Source organism: Sorex araneus, chromosome 7 (genome assembly GCF_027595985.1).
Source record: "Sorex araneus isolate mSorAra2 chromosome 7, mSorAra2.pri, whole genome shotgun sequence".
NCBI classification, from domain to species: domain Eukaryota; kingdom Metazoa; phylum Chordata; class Mammalia; order Eulipotyphla; family Soricidae; genus Sorex; species Sorex araneus.
Genome location: NC_073308.1, coordinates 14,455,661 through 14,479,431, shown reverse-complemented (window position 1 = coordinate 14,479,431; position 23,771 = coordinate 14,455,661). Strand labels below are relative to the sequence as shown.

General features: G+C 44.4%; 2 protein-coding genes across 2 annotated transcripts in view; one reads left to right on the top strand and one right to left on the bottom strand.

Moving 5' to 3' along the window:
• PPP2R5A (protein phosphatase 2 regulatory subunit B'alpha) overlaps positions 1-23,771 on the bottom strand; it is a 38,852-nt gene that overhangs the window by 1,001 nt on the left and 14,080 nt on the right. Inside the window, exons 2-12 of the mRNA XM_055144392.1 lie at positions 18,897-19,093; positions 15,210-15,311; positions 12,256-12,348; positions 7,393-7,523; positions 6,744-6,803; positions 3,287-3,395; positions 2,809-2,862; positions 2,160-2,210; positions 1,915-2,034; positions 1,697-1,824; positions 957-1,058 (exon numbers count right to left, since the gene is read on the bottom strand). Of these exons, the coding sequence (XP_055000367.1) occupies positions 957-1,058; positions 1,697-1,824; positions 1,915-2,034; positions 2,160-2,210; positions 2,809-2,862; positions 3,287-3,395; positions 6,744-6,803; positions 7,393-7,523; positions 12,256-12,348; positions 15,210-15,311; positions 18,897-19,093 (1,147 nt within the window). The remainder of the gene's footprint in view (positions 1-956; positions 1,059-1,696; positions 1,825-1,914; positions 2,035-2,159; positions 2,211-2,808; positions 2,863-3,286; positions 3,396-6,743; positions 6,804-7,392; positions 7,524-12,255; positions 12,349-15,209; positions 15,312-18,896; positions 19,094-23,771) is intronic.
• Positions 3,403-6,702, top strand: LOC101546565 (40S ribosomal protein S13-like). The gene has a single exon (XM_055144397.1). It carries the CDS (start codon positions 4,745-4,747, stop codon positions 5,198-5,200), a length of 456 nt encoding a protein of 151 aa, XP_055000372.1. The 5' UTR covers positions 3,403-4,744; the 3' UTR covers positions 5,201-6,702.

The following is a 23,771-nucleotide window of genomic DNA, read 5'->3' as shown; positions in this document are numbered from 1 at the left end:
AGGGGTGTGTCCCGCCACTCAGTGGTGGTGGGCCTCAAATGAGCTAGCTCTGAACCAGTCCTCCTCTCAGCCCGGATATTTCAACATTTCTTTGCCCCAGACTATTCTGAAGGACTGCATGAACCTGCAGGACATTGCTCAAGCGACAGCCCCTTACTCCTGCTGGAAAGCTCTTCAGTTTCCTACGGCCTTGACCTCAGTAGCCTAAGAAACCACCAATAGACACTCAGCTCAGAGGAGACCTCCTATCTGAAGCACCCAGCCCTGATCAGGAGGCAGCACTCTCTTTCCTGTGACAAAGCTTTCTGAGTGGGTGTGAGCGCCAAGACCCATTCTAGCAGATCAAAGCGAGAGCAGGGAGTGGGGGAGGTTCGGCCCACCAGTCAGAAGCATGGATGCTGGCAGGGAATGGAGAAAACGGTGACCCATAAGGCTGTTCCTCTATGCTGGCTTTACTCACTTACCTGGACCTATCAGTACTCAGAAGGCTTGGAGAGGTGGCTCAGGCTGAGCATATACAGGCCCAGATTCAATCCTGGCATGCTGAAGCAAGTGATCTTACTAAAATGTGCTCTTGGGATCAGAGTATGGTGTTATATAGCAATATGGTGCTTGCCTTGCACGCAGCCAACCCAGGTTCAATCCCTGGCATCCCATATGATCCCCTGGGCACCACTAGGAGTAGTTCCTGACTACAGAGCCAGGGGTAATCCCTGAGCATCTCCACGTGTCGCCTCAAAACCAAAAAGGTAAAAAATTAAGTGTATCTTAAATTCAAGACTAGGGGGAAAGTAAGCTTGTGGTGTGCACCCAGGTAGACACCAACAGTTCACAGAAGGTATTTTCAGTCTGTGGTGCAGATATCAGAGCTGGAAAGACATGATGCTGGGTGCCTGGCTGAAGTGCTCTTTTCACTCAGTCAAAAGGCTCCACTCAGCTCTGCCGCTGGGCCTCACCTTTGTCTCTCAGCTTTATAGGAGCTGGTGAGGTCATCGAAGAGCTTGCCATTCATCTCCATCAGTGTTTTCAGCACATTGTACACCAGCGCGACAATGGTCCTGGAACAAGAGTGAGCCTGGGTGGGTGATATGCGGGCGAGTGGACTGAGTCGTCCCTGCACAGGCTTCAGTCTCTAGCTGCCTTTTGATTTGTTTCTGTGCCACACTGGCTGTGCTTAGCGCTTACTCCTAGCTCTATGCTTAGCAATCATTTCTGGTGGGCTCAGGGACCCATATGTGGTACCAGGGGTTGAACCTGTACTGACTGCATGCAAAGCAAGTGCCTTGCCTGCTGTACTATCTTACCAGCCCCCTCTATCTCTTCTGTAGCTGAATGTATCCTGTCAAACACAGAGTAAAACAGCCTTAGGAGGAGATGAGAACATGCCATGTGGGAGCAGCCATGCCAGCCCCTTAGGCTTCCCACAGAGGTGAGGCTGATATCCTACAGTGGAGTGTGCCCAGCAGACAGCCCTACTTGGCGAAGATTCACAGCTGCTCCTTGAAAACAACACACACAGGCCCACACTGGGAAGAGGCTCATGGCAGGGGGCTGTGAGGGCACCCTGTGCATACCAGGGCTAACAGAGACATGGAATCTATTTAGACAAAGGGCCTGAGTTCTAACTTTTGAATCTATACGGGTTTCATACACAAGTCAGATCAAATGACTAAACAAAAATGACAAAAACACTTACTGATTCCAGTGTTCTTTGGAGATTTTATATAAACTGCCGAACATGATTGGTAGAATTTTATCAATATTCTCCTCAATCAAACTAAGGATATATTCATTATTCCAAAAGTACAGAGCCCTCTCTGCAACCTGGAAAAGACACAAGACACGGAGACATGTGGGAAATGTCGAGAGGAAGGAAAGGGACAGCCTGACCCCGGCTCCCCCAAAAGGCCGTACCTGGAAGTGAGAACTGGACACACACCTGGACATCTGCTTAAAGAGGGGCTCTTCGATTTTTTTAAACTGTGTTGGTTCAATGACATCTAAGATCTCTTCAATCTCTCCTAAGAACATCACCTGGTCAGAAGAATTGAGTGACACTGTTGAGGTGGCAAGATTCTGGGGTGGGCTCTCCTGCCCCACCACCTCCCCAGATGGGAAGGAGGTCTGGTAAAAGTCACGGCTTTACTGAACAGACATACCTCTTTTTGACTGCACGTTTTTGGCCAGAATTTGAGCAATCCTCTGATCACCTGCATACAAATTTAACATGAATTAAACAATGAAGTTGCTGGACACACAGTAAGTGGGGAGAGTGCTCACTTGCATACAGCTGACCCGGGTTCAATCCCTAGCACAACATCTGGTCCCCCCCAAAGCCTACCAGGTGTGATTCCTGAGGACAGAGCCAGGAATTAGCCCTGAGCACTGCCAAGTGTGGCCCAAAAAAAAACAAAAAGAAACAGTCAATGAAGCTGGTAAATTCCAGGAAATTCTTGATCATTTCTGAGTGCTCTTCATTCTGAAGTGAACGAACACAATGCCTACTTGAACCAGCCCCCCCACCATCCCTGCTCATCTTCATGTGGATCTTCTTGCTGAGTGTTTTGTATACAGAGCACTGTTCTAGAAACTAGGGACACTGAGCCTCAAGGAACTTCCAGGGAATGCAAGAAACCCACATGGGCTACTAAAACCTTTGAACGGTGCTATGTGCCCATAGGAAAATAGGAAAAGATGAAGGGAATGTTGCTAATAGATGACTTTGCAGGACCACTACTGTTTGATGATACTAAAGGTATTAAAGTGACACAAAGGCCATGTTCTAAGAAAATCATGAACAATCCTTACAGGTTCTGTCAGTGTTGTGTCTTTCTCCAGGAACTGCACCACACAGTAGGCTAGCTAGAACAACGAAGAAAACATCAATATTACTGGGGAGATAATTCAGTGACATGAGATCTTAGTATTTGGTTAAGAAAGAACTCGGCAGATTTTAATGTGGTTTATCTTAATCTATACAAATGAATATATTTAACAATTGTGTAACTTTTAAAGTACTTTTAATCTTTTTAAGTAGCAATTCTGATCAGTAAGTCAAGGCCAGACTGAACCATTCAAACATATATCTAAATGTACCCTAAGGCTTCCATCATTCTCTGAGTAGTAAGATCGACAGTAACTGATCAGGAACTCTGAGCTAGCACGGTCAGGACCTTCCCTTAAGTGCTACATTGCACTGAACTCATTTGCCAACACCAAGTCCACCACACTTTGGTCACAGCTGATCTGTGCCTCTCCCTGCCTCAGTCCTGCCAACAGTACTCACCTGCGCATGGAACAGAGCCAGTCCTTTGGCGGTGTGCATGGGAATGAGAACCTTCATTAGAAACTGCTTGTGTTCTGCCTTCAGCGGCAATGCAAAGCCATTGATAATACTGCAGGGAAAGAGGCAGGGCCAGTATTAGGTGAGACACCACTCTACATCTGTAGAGACTCCATTACGGGGCCATTAGGAGCCTGGCCCTGCTTCAGCCCTGTGTGGAATGACTCTGATGGCTACCTGCCGGCCATTCCTATGTAGTGTGTCCACATCATTCCACGGCCCCATGAGGACACCACAGTGGCCAGTGAGGGCACAGTAATCTCTGTGTTCAGTAAGCTCACTGTGCTAGTTTCACAGTTCGGCCTTTGTTTTCCCTTCCTAAAACCATGAATATTGACACAAAAGAATCTTGGAACCAAGTAGCTCACAGCAGGGATGCCTCTGGACTTTGCAATCGGTCAATTTCACCGGCTACTCCAGACAGGAGCAGGTGCTGTCCCTCCCCCTGCCCCCTAGGAATCCTGGAGGCCGCCATGTTCCAGAACCCAATGAAAAGCCCAGGTATGCGAGAGCAGTAATGCAAATTCCAGGCTTCACGGGATGGGGGGGAGCCAGTCCCTCTTGTCTCCCCACCCGATGGGATGCTGAGACAATGCCCACCAACTGCTTCCAGCTACTACTTAAGCTCCTTAATGGCTGTGATTCAGAGACACACAAAAGAATCTCAGAACTGAGCAGCTCGCTGCAGAGATGCCTCTGGACTTTGCCTCCGGACTCTGCAATAGGTCAATTTCACTACTCCAGACAGGAACAGGTGCTGTCCTTCTGCCTGCCCCCTAGGAATCCTGGAGGCCGCCATCTTCCAGAACCCAGTGAAAAGACCAGGTATTCGGGAGCAGTAACTTAAACATCAGGATGGGGGGAGCCAGTCCCTCTCGTCCCCCCTGCCCCATGGGACCCTAAGATGACACCCACCAACTGCTTCTGGCTACGAAAGCTCCTTAATGGCCATGATCCAGAGACACACAAAAGAATCTCAGAACCAAGCAGCTCGCTGCAAAGAGCTCTCCAGACCCTAATTATTAAAATTTTAGAATTTCAGAAGCAGCCATGTGACATCATATGTTATTTACAACAAGCAATACAAATAAATTGTCTAGCATTGCCTTTTCAGCAGGTTTGAGTGACAGCGGGAAAATTCCAAATAATAATGGTGAGACTGGTGTTGAAATATTGAATGTAATCAAAGTAGAGAGTATTATGGAAATTGTTTACCACACAGGCAGGGGAAGGGTTGGGATGGGGATAGATACTGGGGACTTTGGTGGTGAAAAATGTGCACTGGTGAAAGGATGGGTGTCTGATCATCGTATGACTGAAACTCATACATGAAAGCTTTGTAACTCTCTCACAGTGATTCAATTAAAAGAAAAAAAAGAACTCTCTTTTTCCGCCGCCATCATGGGTCGCATGCACGCTCCCGGGAAGGGCCTGTCCCAGTCGGCGCTGCCCTATCGCCGCAGCGTCCCGACCTGGCTGAAGCTCACGTCCAACGACGTGAAGGAGCAGATCTACAAGCTGGCCAAGAAGGGCCTGACGCCGTCCCAGATCGGTGTCATCCTGAGAGACTCCCATGGTGTCGCCCAAGTGCGTTTTGTGACGGGCAATAAGATCCTCAGAATCCTGAAGTTTAAAGGACTTGCCCCTGATCTTCCTGAGGATCTCTACCACCTAATTAAGAAAGCTGTTGCTGTCCGGAAGCATCTTGAGAGGAACAGGAAGGATAAGGATGCTAAATTCCATCTGATTCTCATTGAGAGTCGTATTCACCGTTTGGCCCGATACTACAAGACCAAACAAGTCCTCCCCCCCAACTGGAAATATGAATCATCAACAGCCTCTGCCTTGGTCGCATAAATTTGTGTATTCAAGCAATAAAATCTTTGTTTAACTAGAAAAAAAAAAAAAAAAGAACTCTCTTCCAAGGCAAACAAGGAGGAGAGCATATCACAGTTGCCCCCAAAACCTCCCATAAATTGAGGAAGTCTTCAGGAAGGAAAGACTTGGACAATGGATTACCAAAAAAGAACAAAGCTTCATTTGCAACCAAATTGTCCCTGATGATGTCAGCTATCCTTCCTTGATGAAGGTTATAATCTAAAACTAAATCTAAATATAATAAATAAAATCTATGCTGTCTTGGGGCTGGAGTGATAGCACAGCGGGTAGGGCGTTTGCCTTGCACACTGCCGACCCGGGTTCTAATCCCAGCATCCCATATGGTCCCCTGAGCACCGCAGGGGGTAATTCCTGAGTGAAGAGCCAGGAGTAACCCCTGTGCATCGCCAGGTGTGACCCAAAAAGCCAAAAAAAAAAAAACTATGCTCTCTTATAGCATTTGTTAATCATTAAATGTTCATTTAATTATCAATATTTAATGATATCTTATAGCCTACTTCTCCCTCTGGGAGAACCTGGCAAACTACTGGGAGTTTCCTGCCCACATGGGAGGGTTTCGCAAGGTCCCCATGGTGTATTAATATGCCAAAACCAGTAACAAGCTGGGTCTCATTCTGACCCTGACCCTGAAAGAGCCTCCAATGCGGCATGGTTGGTAAGGACGAGTAGAGAGAGGCTTCTAAAATCTCAGGGCTAGGACAAATGGAGACATTACTGAGACCGCTCGAGAAATTCAAAGATCAACAGGATGATGACGATGATGATGATCATCATCATCGTCATCATCATCATCATCATGAAATATTCACATAGGAGGTTGAAAATAAAATGTGAGGAAGAAAGAAAAAAAAACTTGAGTATCACAATATTTGCAGAATTTTCATTATTTGGGCCAAAGAGATCATACAGGGCGTAAGTCTCTTGACTTACATGCGGCTGACCCCAGTTTGATCCCCAACATTGCATGATTTCCCACATGATCTTGAAATACAGAGCCAGGAATAAGACTGAGTACCACTGGTTGTGGTGCCCCCCACCCAAATAAAAGAAATGTGAAACTGGGGCCAGAGAGGTAGTGCAGGGGTTAAGGTGTCTGCCTTGCACAAGGCCCACCGGTTCAATCTCTGGCACGTATACGGTCCCCTAACCCCTATAAGTCCTGAGCATTGCCAATTGTGGCCCCCCAAAAATAAAAGACTGAGAAATTATGTCTTGTGCTTTCTATTAAAACCTTAAAATATAAAATGTTTTCTCCAACTCCAGCTAAGATATATAAAGTTCATCTTAAAAACAACAACAACAACCACCTGGGGCCAGAGACAGTACAGCAGAAAGGATGCTTGCCTTGCCTTGCACATGGCCAACCTGGATTCAATCCCCCACATTCACCCGCAGTCCTTAGAGCACCACCAGGAGTGATTCTTGAGGGCAGAGCCAGGAATAAACCCTGAGCAGACAGGTATGGCACCCACCCCTCCAAAACAATAAAACCAATACCCACCTTCCCAATATTTCAAGGAGTTCAGCAACACCATTGAAGTGCTCTGTTTCATATATAAACCTGAATTTAAGGGAGACACACACAGCAAAACATCAGAAACTCCAATAAGAGAAAGCAGCAGCAGAAAGACTAAAGCAACTGCACAACCACCCTACATACTGGGTCAGTACACTATGCGCTGCTCAGTCACCAGTCAGTTTCAACAATCTCATAAAGGGGTTTTTTCCTCTTAAAACACAGTTTGCTGAAATTTGCTATATATTAAGATTATCATTTCAAGTCAAATATTTAGGGACTGGAGTGGCCTGAGTGATAGTACAGAGGGGAGGGAGTTTGCCTTGTGCACAACTGACCTGGATTCCACCCCCAGCTTCCCAGCTTCCTATGTGGTCCCCCAAGTCTCACCAGCAGTGATCCCCAGTGCAGAACCAGGAGCAACCCCAATGCACCTTGGGACGGGTGGACACCCACAGCAGGAGTTGACACCTCCCTGCTGGACTCTCTCTGGCCCCAAAAAAGTCTAAGATTTTACACTCAAACACCCTGTCAAATTTTAATGTTGCTGATATTAAAAATTCACCAAAAGTAACTGGAGTGAAAGCAGTACATATGGTGGGGAAGTGTCACTTGTGAACATGTGAGCACTAACCTGAGGAAGATGTTGTTGATCTGCTTCCGGATGAAAGCTCTCAACCCCAGGAACTTGCCGTAGACCCGGTGCAGGACTGTTTTCAAGAAGTCACGCTCTCGTGGGTCTTCACTATCAAAAAGCTCCAGGAGCTTTAAGAGAAATCTGAGAAATTACTTTTTAAAAATAATTGAGCTGAAACTTCACTTTATTATTAACTTTGAATCTTAATTTGTGAAATCTTAAACAATAAAAAAGATTTTGGGGGCTGGAACGATAGCACAGCAGGTAGAGCATTTGCCTTGCACGTGGCCAACCCAGGTTCAATTCCCATCATCCCATATGGTCCCGAGCACTGCCAGGAGTAATTCCTGAGTGCAGAGCCAGGAGTAACCCCTGTGCATCAACAAGTGTGACCCAAAAAGCAAAATCAAAAAACACTACACACAAAATTTTAAGCTTAAAGAATACAAGTAGGAATAGAAGTTTACTAGAAAGATTTATACAATAAATCTGGCCTTTTCTCTGTGATTTTACACTAAAAAATTCAACAGTCCAACACTTTTTTTTTGCTTTTTAAGTCACACCCGGCGATGCACAGGGGTTACTCCTGGCTTTGCACTCAGGAATTAACTCCTGGCGGTGCTGAGAGGACCATATGGGATGCTGGGGATTGAACCCAGGTTGGCTGCGTGCAAGGCAAATGCCCTACCTGCTATGCTATTGCTCCAGCCCCAAGTCCAACACTTTCAAGAATTATCTGATCAGCATAAAACACTGGCTAACACATGTGAACAGAGTGAAATCAGCCACAAAATAAGACAAATGATGAGATCAAATATTTCTGTTTCAGTAATGGCCAAATTGTAATTTCCCTATACCTTTACAAAATGTCTAGCAAAGTCAGGATAAAAGTCTCTAAAATTTTAAAGTAAAAAAGCTTAGATTTCCATTTTAAAATGGTAAAGAAGCGTCATTTCTTTTTTTTTTTTTTTTTGCTTTTTGGGTCACACCCAGTGATGCTCAGGGGTTACTTCTGGCTCTGCACCCAGAAATTACTCCTGGCAGTGCTGGGGGAACCATATAGGATGCTGGAGATCAAACCCGGGTCGGCCACACGTAAGGCAAACGCCCTACCAGCTGTACTGTCTCTCTGGCCCGAAGATACTTCATTAAGTCTTTTATTAACCCAAAGTTCTAGTACATGTGAAATACTGATTTTACAGTATTACACTTTACAGTATGTAAAATGATCTCTTTACAGACTTGCATCACTGAACAAGTCGTCATGGCAATTTCTACTTAGGGACAAACAGACTCAAGGCTCAGAGCCCTTCCATTCTCTGAATTTGCGTGTACTTTGACATGGGTCTCTTTTATGTGGGTGGGGACTTTTTGAGGTATGATATCTTTGTTATAGACCTCTATATAAGTGTCCTGCAGTTTGTATTTGCATTCTTTGTTTCTGGGTCATTAAAGTACCAAATGAGGAGTCGGAGCAATAATACAGCAGATAGGGTGTTTGCCTCACACGTGGCCAGCCTGGGTTCGATCCCTGGCACCCCAAATGGTCCCTGGAGCCCGCAAGGAGTGATCCCTGAGAGCAGATCCAGGAATAAGTGCTGAGTACTGCTAGGTGTGTGGCCCAAAAGTACAAAACAAAACTACAGCTACATACATGCAGGAGTATGATACTGACGACAATTGATGCTTATCCACCCACCCAATCCTGTTCAGATCATTTTAACTAAAAATGGTTCAACTACTTATGACACTCAAAGTTTCTGATACTTGCTTGCTTTCAAATAAAAGGGTACCCTCATTGTTATTTCTAATTCAAGAAACCATATTATGTTGATCCATAGGGAAAATATTAAACTAGAGAGTAATTGTTGGCCAACAACTGTATAGTATTTAAAATTTATTTTAGGGGCCAGAGTGATAGTGGGTAAGACTTTCATATGACCAATTGGGGCTCTATCTCTAGTGCTCCAAGCCTACCAGGAGTGATACCTTGAGTACAGAGTCAGAAGTAACCAATGAGCACCGCCAGGTGTGGCCCAAAACGCAAAATAATAAATAAATTGAACTTATTTTAAGAACTACATGTAATAGTCATGTTGGTATACAACATCCCATAATCTCAGGCCTACCTAGGCTTGGATGTAAAAGTCGTTTTCTGTTACTGTTACTTTAACTGACCATACTTCCGGGTATGTAACTGACTTTGATACTGTTTCCATTGACTAAGTTAATTTACATATTCTGCCTATGTGGCTGAATATCATTGGTTAGTCCATCAACCTACTTAATAAAAAGGGGTTGAACAGGCTGCTCTCCGGCAGGCCACAACACAAAAACCTCCAGAGATAGTCATGTGATCCTCCCAAAAAATGTATATTTCTTCTGCGAGCATGTCTTAAACGCCTCTCGGACTGTCAAGTAAAACAAAACTGCAGGGCTGGAGCTATAGCACAGCGGGTAGGGTGTTTGCCTTGCACGCGGCTGACCCGGGTTCAAATCCCAGCATCCCATATGGTCCCCTGAGCATGACCAGGGGTAATTCCTGAGTGCAAAGCCAGGAGTAACCCTTTGCATTGCCAGGTGTGACCCAAAAAGCAAAAAAAAATCAATGAACAAGAAACAAAGCTACTCACTAGGAAACTTGAGAAGTGGTATGTGGAATGGGTCATGTAATGGATAAAAACAATGGGATTTGACTTCTCAGATAACTCAGGCATCTGCAGTAGTAGGTGGAAAATGGCCCCATCCATCGAGTTTCTTGCTCCCCGACCTGCCCTCAGACCAGACCAGCGATCAGCAGCCTGAGCCTCTCATACTCCAAAATGAGGAAACCGAAAGGCACTGCCACCCTCCAAGGTGCTCTGATCTGAGCTTGTTTGATATGGTTCCTTCTCTCCCTCAACTGTGGCAGGAAACCAGTGTGCATGCACTTCTGACTACCAAACCTGCACAGCTTCATGAGTCCGTTACTCGTCACACACCTCCTGCTTATCCCGTCTATGAGGGGCCCAACTATTACGAGGACAGTCTTCATAATGTTCTTCGTCAAGACCTTCACAGCGACCAGGAAGGAGGTCTTCTGGGTGGTAGTTACAAAGGACAGAACTGGACTCTCCCTGTCTTTTCAATCAGGAAGGACCCCACAGAAACTGACTATACAGAATCAAGCCTGCCTTTCACCTGGCTTCTGCCTTCCCTGGCATTGCATACAGTTCCCCAACCCCTGCCAGGGAGTGAACCTTGAGCACAGGGCCAGAGTCAGTGAACACAGCTGGGTGTGCAACATTGCTCTTTGAAAAAAGAAAAGACAAATGAACCTACAAAAGTTTAGTCTACTTGACAAATTTTTTCAGCACCAGCCAATTTCACATAGATAAAAAAAAAAAAAAAAAATCCGGGGCTGGAGTGATAGTACAGCGGGTAGGGCATTTGCCTTGCACGTGGCCGAACTGGTTTGATTCCCAACATCCCACAGGGTCCCCTGTGCACCGCCAGGAGTAATTCCTGAGTGCAAAGCCAGGAGTAACCCCTGTGCATCGCCAAGTGTGACCCAAAAAACAAAAAAAATAAAAAAGAAATCCTTTACATTTTAAAAAAATATTTTGAAAAATGAAGACATCTTAAGACTAAATATTCAGGCTCCCAAAAATATCACCTAATAACCTATTTATAAAAAAGATGAAAGTCACTGCACATGTGCAGCTCCATCTTTTCTTTTCTCTTTTTTTTTTTGCTTTTTGGGTCACACCCAGCGATGCCTAGGAGTTATTCCTGGCTTTGCACTCAGGAACTACTCCTGGCGGTGCTCGGGGGACCATGTGGGATGCTGGGAATTGAACCTGGGTTGGCTGCTTGCAACGCAAATGCCCTACTCGCTGTACTATCACTCCAGCCCTTCCATCTTTTTTCCTTCTTAAAGATTCCATTTTAGGGGCTGGAGAAATAGCACAATGGGTAGGGTGTTTGCCTTGCACGAGGCCAACCTGGGTTCAATTCCCAGCATCCCATATGGTCCCCTGAGCAAAGCCAGGGGCTAATTCCTGAGTGCAGAGCCAGGAGTAACCCCTGTGAATTGCCAGGTGTGACCCAAAAAAGCAAAAAAAAAAAAAAAAATCCCATTTTATTTGGGAATGTGGGGCTGAGCAGCTGGGCGGTCTGCAGTGCAGAGGGAAGGAGAGAACCGTGACTTCACAGTGATGGTGGAAGGAATTCTGGCACCCAAATTTCTCACAATAATCCCATTTCCATTTCTTCTGTTATTTCTAAGTGACAGTGCTTAGGATGTACTGTCAAGTTCAAGTTCAAAGACTTTTAAAAATGTTTACTCATAAATATATATGAAACTTCCTCTGATATCCAAAAGAGTCTTCTCTAATGGTCTTTATAAAATACCCGAGAATTTAGGACTGAGTAGAAAATCTGACTGCGTATGAAGCCCTCAACTGATTACAAATACTGTCTTAAATGTATTTCATTGCACCCTAATTATCTGGCAAGAACACTAGTGCTGTGGGGCCAGAGAGACAGTATAGTGAGTAGTGTATTTGCCTTACATGCAGCCAACCTGGGTTTGATCTCCAGATTCCACATGGTCCTCCAAACTCCACCAGGCATAATTCCCAAGTATAGCTAGGAATAACCCTGAGGATCACCAGGTGTGACTCAAAACGCCAAAACAGACAGAACACTAGTGCTATTAAATTGCAATAAACCACTACAGATTAGAAAAACTATTTTCACCACAAGTTAACAAACTATTGCAAAGGGAATATAAGAACATTTACAATAGATAGTTGATGCAAATGAGTTGATAGATTAACTGTAAATAAATATAAGCTCTTTTACGTTAGAGTTCCTTACCTGTTGTACAAATTTCTGATCAATGTATCGCTTTGCAATACTAGGCTGGAAATCAGGGCTTTCCAAAAATCTTAAGAAGAATTCATACACCAACTATAAGAGAAATCATTGAAAGCTAAGATGATGTCGATCAAAATTCCCCACATGTCACTTCATATAAGAACCCTCACTCCTAACTTACAAATTTAAGGAGATTTCAGATCTCATTATAAAAGTGTAATCTAATGGAATCAGTTTTTAAACAGTTAAATGTGGGGTTGGGGGGAAAAAATCCAAAATGTGGGCTGGAGATAGTAAAGAAGGTAATGTACTTATCAACTCCAGTTCAATTCCTGGGACTCCATACAGTCCCTGGAGAGTCACCAGAAGCGATTACTGAGTGCACAGCCAGGAGTAGCCCATGAGCATCACTGGGTATGTGACCCAAAAAAAAAATAGAACACATATATTTTTTTTTTTTTTTGCTTTTTGGGTCACACCTGGCAATGCACAGGGGTTACTCCTGGCTCTACTCTCAGGAGTCACCCCTGGCAGTGCTCAGAGGACCATATGGGATGCTGGGAATCAAACCTGGGTCAGCCGCGTGCAAGGCAAACACCCTACCTGCTGTACTATTGCTCCAGCCCCCAAACAAAACACATTTTGATAGCTAGAGAGAGCACACTGAACGGAAGAATAAAAATGGATAGGATACGAGATTCATAGACCCTCACACATATGAAAAGCATGCCAGGTGAGGCTGATGGGGATCAGCCACTATGTGTGTCCGTGACCATCATGTCGAAGGACTGATGTTCTGACAGGCTCTTATACTACAGAGAGCCAAGAAAAAATTGAGTATCGGGGTTGGAGTGATAGCACAGCGGGTAGGGCATTTGCCTTGCACGCGGCCGACCCAGGTTCGATTCCCAGCATCCCATATGGTCCCCTGACCAGCACCAGGGGTAATTCCTGAGTGCAGAGCCAGGAGTGACCCCTGTGCATCGCTGGGTGTGACCCCCCCCAAAAAAAGTCAGTATCAACGAGGTTTCTGTTTATAAAGCAATTTTTGTTTTGTTTTGGGGCCCTACTTGGCAGTGATCATGACTTACTCCTGGCTCAGGAATCACTGCTGGCAGATTTAGGGAAACATATGGGGTGCCAGGGAGCAAAGCTGGTCAGCAGTGTATGAGGCAAGTGCCCTTCCCGCTGTACTCTCTCTCTAGACCTTACAAATAACTTTTTATGAACTAAATAATTTCGCTTTGAGGCACTTACATGAGAAAAAATGGAGGAGACTCTGTACAGGGACTCTGGGGGCTGCAAGCGGTATAGACTATCATGCAATCTCTAATATGACCTTCCACTGAGAGGGACGCCCATGGATCCACACCTCCATTCCATGCCTGCATGGGTCCTGAGTGTCTCTGAGAATTTACCTTGGGTGAATACTCACTTCCATAGTGTCATATTTGAGGGGGTTGGAGAGATAACACAGCAGGCAGGGCACTTGTCCTGCACACTACAAACCCAGTTTCAATCCCCAGCACCCTATAGGGTGCCCTGAGCACCACCAGGAGTGATTCTGAGCATCCCAGGTGTGGCCCAAAAATAAAACAAAACAAAATGCCATATTTGAAAGCAATTGACTACTTCCTGTAATGTTAAAAACCACTACTTTATGGGAATTTAAATGGAACTTTGTTTCAGTGAAAACCAGAAAGCATATTATTTGGCAAAATATTCACTGTTACTTCAAATGGGCAAACAAAAATACTTAATGAGAAATCAAAAAAATTCAAAGACTGATACTTCCTCAGATTATCCAATAGCATGAGATTAAATTTCAAGCTTTAAAAACTTTTGGGGTTGGGGCCGGAGCGATAGCACAGCGGGTAGGGCGTTTGCCTTGCACGCGGCCGACCCGGGTTCGATCCCCGGCATCCCATATGGTCCCCCAAGCACCAGGAGTAATTCCTGAGTGCAAAGCCAGGAGTAACCCCTGAGCATCGCTGGGTGTGACCCAAAAAGCAAAAAAAAAAAAAAAAAAAAAAAACTTTTGGGGCTGGAGAGATAGCAAAGCGGGTAGGGCGTTTGCCTTGTACAGGGCTGACCCAGGTTCGATCCTCAGCATTCCATATGGTCCCCTGAGCACCGCCACGAGTAATTCCTGAGTGCAAAGCCAGGAGTAACCCCTGTGCATTGCCAGGTGTGACCCAAAAAGCAAAAAAAAAAAAAAAAAAAAAAAAGCTTTAAAAACTTTTGCATTATTAAATATAGCATCACCAATTTTGCACCAACTACTGCATGACTTCTCAGATGAACTGTACTGTGTTATCTTTTAAGAAGCAGTTTAGGTGGGGCTGGAAATCGAGGACAGTGGGTAGGATATTTGACTAGCATTCAGTTCATCCCGGGTTTGATCCCCTACCACATTCGGTCTCCCAAACCCACCAAGAGCCATCCTTGAGCAGAGTAAGCACTGCCAAGCTTACACTGTGAGACACCCAGCACAAATAAAACTTTTAAAAAAAAAGAAAAGTAGTTTAATGACCAGAGGTGGTACACATGCCCTGTATACTGCTGAGGCTGGTTTGCTCCCTGGACAAGATGCCCTGAGCACTGCCAGGATGGCCCATTCAGCTCCAGCATCATATCCTCAGCCTGAATGGGAACTGCCAGGAGGGTCCCTGGGCCCCCTGAGAACCATCCTAAAAATAGGTTCTTGAATGAAACAGTAACTTTGCATAGCACTGAAGGGACTTAATGCCAGTGACCTGCACAGTAAAATAGTATCAATGGTAAATATTAGTGCATTTAACCACTAAGTCAGTGAGAAGCAGTACTTTGAAAGGAGGAGGGAATTTTAAGAAACCATGGAAAGTCAAATTGTTACATAACACTCCAGTCTCCAGGAGGCATCAGGGATCCCAGCAGACTCGAGAATGTGGACATCATATACTTATGTTTCATACCTGTATGTGAGGCCAAGAGGCCTCAAGCGTGGGCTCATCCTCTTCTGGATCAAAATCTGGATTGTCACTTGGAGGAAGAGTACGGAAGATGTTAGCACTAATCTGAAAAGAAAAGCAAATTCAGATTTATGTTCTCTGGTATGTAGCTGAAATAAAAATATAAAACAATGTTTCAACAGTAACTTGGAGAAAAATATTGTTACATTATGGCCAAAAGTCTGTCTAAAACCCCACCTGAAGGCAGATTTAGTTCCTCTCCTTTGCTCTTGGATAACCCTGATGTACACACACACACACCAAGTTACTAAACATAACAGATGAGCTCTGAATTTCTCCTTAAATTATAAGCTGTTCTTCCCAAGTCTTATTTTCTTTTAAAAAGAGAAGGGTGAAGGAAGAAGGTAAAGTTCTGGAGTATGGCCTAGTTTCTTTACATCTTTCCTCACTCCCATACTCTAGCCCAGCCATTTCCTTACCTCAGACCCCAGAAGAGTTTGGTCAAATACCCTCATCTGACTAACAACTCCATAATAACATACTACAGACGTGGCAGGCTGGAATCTTTTTACAGTCTTAGTTTTTAAACTAATATCTCATCTCCTCTGAGATTCAATAGAGAAAAAAGAAAATATATTAATCTCCCTGAAGTCAGAGTCCCACCAAAATTTGAAGAACGACAGTGTGTCTCCTAATATCTGAACACTGAGGCAGGATGATCCCACAATAGGAACTAGGCAGGACTAGAGGAGAATGACCTGTTAGAGCTAGATGGAACTTCCAACTCTCAGTCAATGGATGGCTACAGTTGGCCAAAGAACTGCTAAGAGCCTAAAGAGTAGCAGAACATCAAATTTTTTTAGGCAATACATCAATAATGTCTTTGAAGTAAGGTCATTATTAGGGAAAAGGCAAATTAAGGCAACCATTAAAATAAAAAAACCATTAAAATAAAAAATGGTTTTTAAAATAAAAAAATTTAAAAAATTAAAAAAAACATTAAAATAAAAACATTCAATACAGAATGTTTTTAAGGATAAGGATAAGTTGGCATCATTTTTTTTTTCTTTCTCTCCATGCTATGCTCAGGGCTTATTCCTGTCTCTGTATTCAGAAATCCCTCCTGGTGAGACTTGGGGATCCCTATTCAGTGCCAGTGATTAAACCTGGGTTGATAATGTGCAAGACAAGTGCCTACCTGCTGTACTAGCTCTCTGGTTTCCATCACCTTTTGTTTGGAGAAAGCAGCTCCCAGCCAATGCTCAGGGACTTTGGGAATGGTGCAATGCTTGGATTAGTGGACCAACAGTGCTGGGAACTACCAGCACCCCACCCCAACCCCTGGCAGTGCCGGGGGGGGGGGGGGCAGGGGGAAGAATGTGCATGTACGTGTATAAGAAATGAGGAGCCAGGAGGCTGGAACGATAGCACAGCGGGTAGGGCGTTTGCCTTGCTTGCGGCCGACCCGGGTTCGATTCCCAGCATCCCATATGGTCCCCTGAGCACCGCCAGGGGTGATTCCTGAGTGCAGAGCCAGGAGTAACCCCTGTGCATCGCCAGGTGTGACCCAAAAAGCAAAAAAAAAAATGAGGAGCCAGTAAAAGACACGTGAGAAAATGCTCTACATCACTAATCATCAGGGAGATGCAGATTAAAACAACAATGAGATATCACTTCACACCACAGAGACTGGCCCACAACCAAAAAATTAGAAATTGAGCTCCCATTTGATCCAGCAATACCACTCCTGGGAATATATCTCGGAGAAGCAAAAAGATATAGTCGAAATGACATCTGCATTTGTATGTTCACTGCAGCACTGCTTACAATAGCCAAAATCTGGAAAAAACTGGAGTGCCCAAAAACAGATGACTGGTTAAAGAAACCCTGGTACATCTACACAATGGAATACTATGCAGCTGTTAGAAAAGGTGAAGTCATGAAATTTGCATATAAGTGGATCAACATGGAAAGTATCATGTTAAGTGAAATGAGTCAGAAAGAGAGAGACAGACATAGAAAGATTGCACTCATCTGCGGAATATAGAATAACAGAGTGGGAGACTAACACCCAAGAGCAGGAGGTCTCCCCACAGCTTGGAAACTGGTCTCACATGCTGGGGGAAAATGCAGCTCAGATAGAGAAGGGAATACCAAATAGAGGATGTTGGGAGGACCCATTCGGATTGGAAGATTTGAACTGAAAGTAGACTATAGACCGAATATGAAGGCCACTCAATACCTCTATTGTAAACTACAACACCCAAAAGGAGAGAGAACAAAAGGGAATGCCCTGCTGCAAAGGGAGGGTGAGGTGATGAGGGATGGGGCGGGGGTGGTGAGAGGGATACTGGAATCATTGGTGGAGGTAAATGGGCACTGGTGGAGAGATGGGTAGATGATCACTGTATGAGTGAAATGCAAACACAAAAGTTCGTAAGTTTGTAACTGTACATCACAGTGATTTATTTTTTTAATAAAAAAATTTAAAAAATAAAAAGAAATGAGGGGCCAGAAAGCAAACTTGGGACCTCAAATCTATTATTAGTTTACAAATAATCTCCCAAGTCCTTTAACTAGTTCTTCTAGTACAGTGTGATGAAAGAAACCTCAATCAGAATGTTGTGGCCAAACTGAGCTCTTCCTGTACATTCCCTCTCCCCCGGGGCAAATCTATCAGGCAGTGGAGGAAATGAAGACTGAACAGTTTAGTTAGCCTTGCTATAGCCCTGTGCTCTGATGGCATATATAATAAATTATGTACTCACTAATTACCGTCTTTTAATTTTTTTTGCTTTTTGCTTTTTGGGTCACTTTTGGCGATGCACAGGGTTATTTCTGGCTCGTGCACTCAGGAATTACTCCTGGCAGTACTCGGGGGACCACATGGGATGCTGGGAATTGAACCCGGGTCAGCTGCATGCAAGGCAAATGCCCTAGCCACTGTACACTATCACTCCAGTCCCTGTGAGTTATTTTTAAAAATCATTTGTTATGAGGCAACAAAACATAAAACTGACAAATTTCAACAAATTTCTGTTTGGTAGAGAGGAATTAGCAAGTGTACCCTAAATCATCTCTTATTCAATAAATGGAGCAGTAATTCACTTTTTCCATCAGATATTTCAAACACCTGTTATTACTTAATTCCTAAAACTCTTATTTTTTTTCTTTTTGGGTCACACTCGGCGATGCACAAGGGTTCTGGCTCTGGTTCCTGGCTCTGCACTCAGGAATTACTCCTGGCACTGCTCTGGGGACCATATGGGATGTGGGAATCGAACCTGGGTCGGCCGCGTGCAAGGCAAACACCCTACCCACTGTGCTATCTCTCTAGCCCCTATAACTCTTGCTTTTTTTTTATTAAAATTCAAGGGGATGGAGTGATAGTACAGTGAGTAGGGAGGGAGTTTGCCTTGTGCAGAGCTGACCCAACTTTGATCCCCAGCATCCCACCTAGTCCCCCGGGCACTACAAGGAGTAATTTCTGAATGCAAAGCCAGGAGGAACTGCTGAGCATTGTTAGGTGTGGCCCCAAAACTAAAATAACAACAAAAAACTCTTAGGAACAAAAAATAAATCTTAAGAGCACATTGTTGAACATATATTAAAAGTCAGTCAGATTCAAAATCCCACCTCAGATCTTACTTGATTTCATATCACTCTGAGGAGCATAGTCTAGATGCTTACCATTTTCACTATGTCAGCATACGCTGACTCAACGATCACACCACGGTTAGTAGAGACATACTCAACCAGTTCGTTCAATGTCGCTCTTTTAATTTCTTTACTCTTCAAGTCTGATACAGAGTCCATGAAATCAAATAGTACACAGCACTGCTGCAGCTTTTGACAGAAGAGCTCCTGCTGCTCATTTGAAGTGGCATCTGCAAAGGAGAGGGAAACTAGCAACAGCCGGAGAGAAGCTCTTGCGGCCTGTGGAACGTCAGTCAGAATCTGATGACATAATGAAGTCGGACTTTTCTCTGAGCCTGTCCCATGGCTCACGCTGGAAGTAGGGAGGATTCCAAGTGAACCTCCTCTCTCACATTCCTCCCCACACCGCCCCAAGCCAGCTCTTCAGTTACTGGCTCTGTGGCCTTAACAAATCTGTACCCTGCCCTTCTCAGAGACCAGAGCAGATTACACTTCCCCACTCAACCCCTTTTGTCCATGAAAGTCAACAGGAGCAAAAGGTTTTTGGAGGTTTTTGTTTGTTTTTTAATTCTGAATTATGCTTTGGCTACCACATGCAGAAACCTTTCAGCCACCTTTTCCACAGTCCCCTACATTCAGTCGCACCAGTTTGAGCAACAATATCCTAACCGTCCTCTTGTCTGATCCCAGGATCATGTCAACTCCCTAGCCTCTCAACAACCTCAAAAGCAAAAACCTTACTTTTTTTTTTATTAGTTTATTTTTAATTAGAGAGTCATCGTGAGGGTACAGTTACAGATCCATACATCTTTGTGCTCATGCTTCCCCCATACAAAGTTCAATAACCCATCCCTTCACCAGTGCCCATTCTCCACCACCCGTAAACCCAACATCCCTCCCCCCCTCCCCAGTCCCGTCTCCCCCCACCCCACCCTGCCACTATGGCAGGGAATTCCCTTTTGTTCTCTCTCTCTGATTAAAAACCTTACTTTTTTAAATGAGAATTATTCTGAGTTAGAGAGACAGTACAGCAGGGACAATGTTTGCATTGCATGAGGCTGACTTGGGTTCAAATCCCAGCACCCGCAAGCATTGCCAAGAGCAATTTCCAAGTGCAGAGCCAGGAGTAATCCCTCAGCGTTGCCAGTTGTGACAACCCCCAAAACCCTTAAAACAACCACAACAACCACAACAAAAGAGAGAGAATCATTAAAACCATATTCAGTACTTCAGTTTTTAAATCCTGAGCCAAATGCAGTGGTGCTTGGGGAACCATGCAATAAAGAAAAACTTGAGAGTGCTTACAAAGTAAATATAAACCAGCAGAAATCAGAACTCATTACAAACAGAAGTTACAGGTACTGTGCTATTTAACGCTATATTAACAAGCCCTTTCTTGGTGCTGAATTTCTCTACAGCTAGAAAGAGTTATGCAAAACGAGTAGAAGAGACTGCAGCAAGTGAGTGAGAGGAGATGTACTGTGGAGCTTAGGACGTCCTGTTTATGGAGACCAAAACTATCTTAATCACGGTTATCCAGTAAGAATAGAAGACAGTCACAGTTTTCATCATTAAAAAATTATGAAATATGATAGCGCAGTGGGTAGGGCGTTGGCCTTGCACGCGGCCAACCCGGGTTCGATTCTTCCGCCCCTCTCGGAGCCCGACAAGCTACCGAGAGTATCTCGCCCACATGGCAGAGCCTGGCGTATTCGATATGCCAAAAACAGTAACAACAAGTCTCACAATGGAGATGTTACTGGTGCCCACTCGAGCAAATTGATGAGCAACAGGATGACAGTGACAGTGATTTTGTATCTAAGACATCCCAAATAACCTAGAATGTTAGGAGATCAAGATTACTGTCATTAAGGGGCTAGAGCGATAACACAGCGGGGAGGGCGTTTGCCTTGCACGTGGCCGAACCGGGTTCGATTCCCAGCATCCCATATGGTCCCCATTGTACTGCAGGAGTAATCCCTGTGCATCACTGGGTGTGACCCAAAAACAAACAAACAAACAAAAAAGATTACTGTTATTAAAATGTCATCCATTCCTTTCCATAGCTGGATTCTTAATCTTTACCAAATGCACTTCCTAGTCTTCAGAATGGGGAGGTGGTCCCGCAGGTGAGAGCATGGCCTTTCAAATGGACAACCTGAGTTCTAGTCCAGGTGTTTTGCCTGGGACTCAGCTTCCCAAGCAATTCTCAACACATTTCCCCCACCCTACTTCCCTCGGCACAGCAGCCACATGTGTGCATGCAACACCACAAGAGGGCGATAAAGTCCAGCATTACAGCAACAGAAATATGAGCTGCACTCCAAGCACTTAAGTCACCTCAGTGAAAAGTGTGTAAACAGTACACAGAGGGGTTGTGTGTGTGTGTGTGTGTGTGTGTGTGTGTGTGTGTGCAAAGCCCTGGTGATCGCAACAACTTCTTCATCAACTGTGTAGTGCAGAAAAGGAAGGAAATAGAAAAATAAAACAAGAGTAGAAACTCCCCACACCCCGAAAACAGCTATAAGCCTTAAGAGAATGGAAGAACTTTACCAACAGACCTCAACTTTATGGAAAGCCCAAAGTTCAGGAAGAAGGCTGTGTGGAAAAGCCAGAACAGGAAGCCCCGTCCCAGACAGCAGAGGAGACTGCAGGAGACCAAAGACAAGGTTGAGTAAAAGGACACAAAGACCCTTCCCTAAAGAAACTAATATCTCAAAGAAAGATTACATTCTAGTTCTCTGACTACATATTGGAAGCAAAATATTAGGAGAAAATAAAGTAGCAACAGGAAACTCAAAAGCCTGTAGCAAAGGAGAAAATGAAGTGAACAGAAAAGTAACTGCAAACTGGCTCTCACCGTGTACGGGGCCACCAAGATCCCATCTTACACAGCGAGCCCCACCCACCAGGACTAGCCCCCAAGCACAGAGCAAGGCTCTGAGCACCGCTGTGATGGCACACAGGCACCCCACAAAAACAAGTGATAACTTATGGTAAGAATAACTCTAACTATGTACTGTTAGACTGTGATATTGTAATAATATAGTCCTGTAACACCACAAATGGGCTATAGGTGTAACATTTTCTTAGCTCTTAGAATTAACAGAAATCTACAATTGATCCTAATGAGTCTACATAGTAAACTCAAGAGCAACCACTAAAAGTCAACTCAAAAAATGTAGTGAAAAAAAACCACGAAACGAATGTAAGGCTGTAGTGGAAAGTGAAGAAATCAAAGCAGCACAGGAAGGAAATGAAACAGGAGGTGTGAGGAGGCTGGCTCAGCTGCAGGGTGACTGCCCAGTGTCCCAAGGTCAGACTGCTCTCAGACATAGCAATGGCATCACTGGAAATTGTTCAGGAGAAGCTCTGGACAAGGATCCATGGCTCAAAACAAAATGCAAATTCATTGGTGCCTTTGTCAGTTTTAATGTTAAAAAAATTCAAATGAGAGTTTGCTGCATTTGTGATAGCTGTAGGGGTTGGATACACATTGGAGTCTCAGATTAAAGATAAGACTCAGCACTGAAAAAAAATATCTAAAAGTAGCTTTTTCACTCACGTAGAGAAGATTTCTACACTGTCCTCTACTTGTCTGCTTATCCCTTAAAGAAGTGTGTGATTTAATACAGTGTAAGATTTAAAACTGTAAGATTCTAATAAAACAAGACACAAGACACAAAAAACCTGGGGGCTGGAGCAATAGCACAGCGGGTAGGGCGTTTGCCTTGCTTGCGGCCGACCCGGGTTCGATTCCCAGCATCCCATATGGTCCCCCGAGCACCACCAGGAGTAATTCCTGAGTGCATGAGCCAGGAGTAACCCCTGTGCATCGCTGGGTGTGACCCAAAAAGCAAAAAAAAAGACACAAAAAACAGTGTGTAAAGTAACAAACTCAACTAAGCCAACAGTAACATTAAATATGAATGGATTAACCAACAATAACATTAAATATGAGTGGATCAAGCAATTCTGTCAAAAGGCACGAATGTGAACCTATATTTAAAAATTAACCCAAATATCTGCTATCTCCAAAAGATAAGCTAGACTCACAGATATATATTAGCAACTCAAGGACCCGAGAAATAGTAGATCAGGTAAGGTGCTTGCCTTGCATGTAGGTGACCAGAGTTTCCCCGAACCACCTATGGTCTTCTGAGCACCACCAGGAGTGATTTCTCAGCTCAGAGCCAGGAGAAACCCCTGAGCACCACTGGGTGTGGCCCCAAACCAAAGTAAACATCTTTTTTTTTTTTTTTTTTTTTTTGCTTTTTGGGTCACACCCAGCGATGCTCAGGGGTTACTCCTGGCTCTGCACTCAGGAATTACTCCTGGCGGTGCTTGGGGGACCATATGGGATGCCGGGAATTGAACCCGGGTCGGCCGCGTGCAAGGCAAACGCCCTACCCGCTGTGCTATCGCTCTGGCCCCCAAAGTAAACATCTTGGGGCTTGAATGCATGTTAGGAAGAGACCTTAGTTTGATACCTGGCATGTCTCCTGATCTCAGAATCAGGAAGCAATCACTAACAGGTGTGGCCCCTCAAAAACAAGGTAAGATGAAATACAGAACAGAGATCTCAAATCAATAATCTAACTCTTACAAAACGCTTACAACTGGGAGTGACCCAGAAGAGCCAAAAACAATCAAAAGAACCAAAAGAACAATAACCAAAACAAAACCAAAAGAACAACAAAGTAGAAGACTCATATCTGTCCATTTCAAAATTTACTATAACACAAAAGTGCTGAAGGCAGCATGGTGGCGACGGAAGAAATATTCACCTGTCAAAGCACTGTGCCATCTAGTTCCCACAGGTCACCAAGACTGTTCAAAAGGGGAAAGCAGTCTTTCAACAGAGATGGGCCAACCCAATGACTTCATGAACCCTTACACCACTTTACA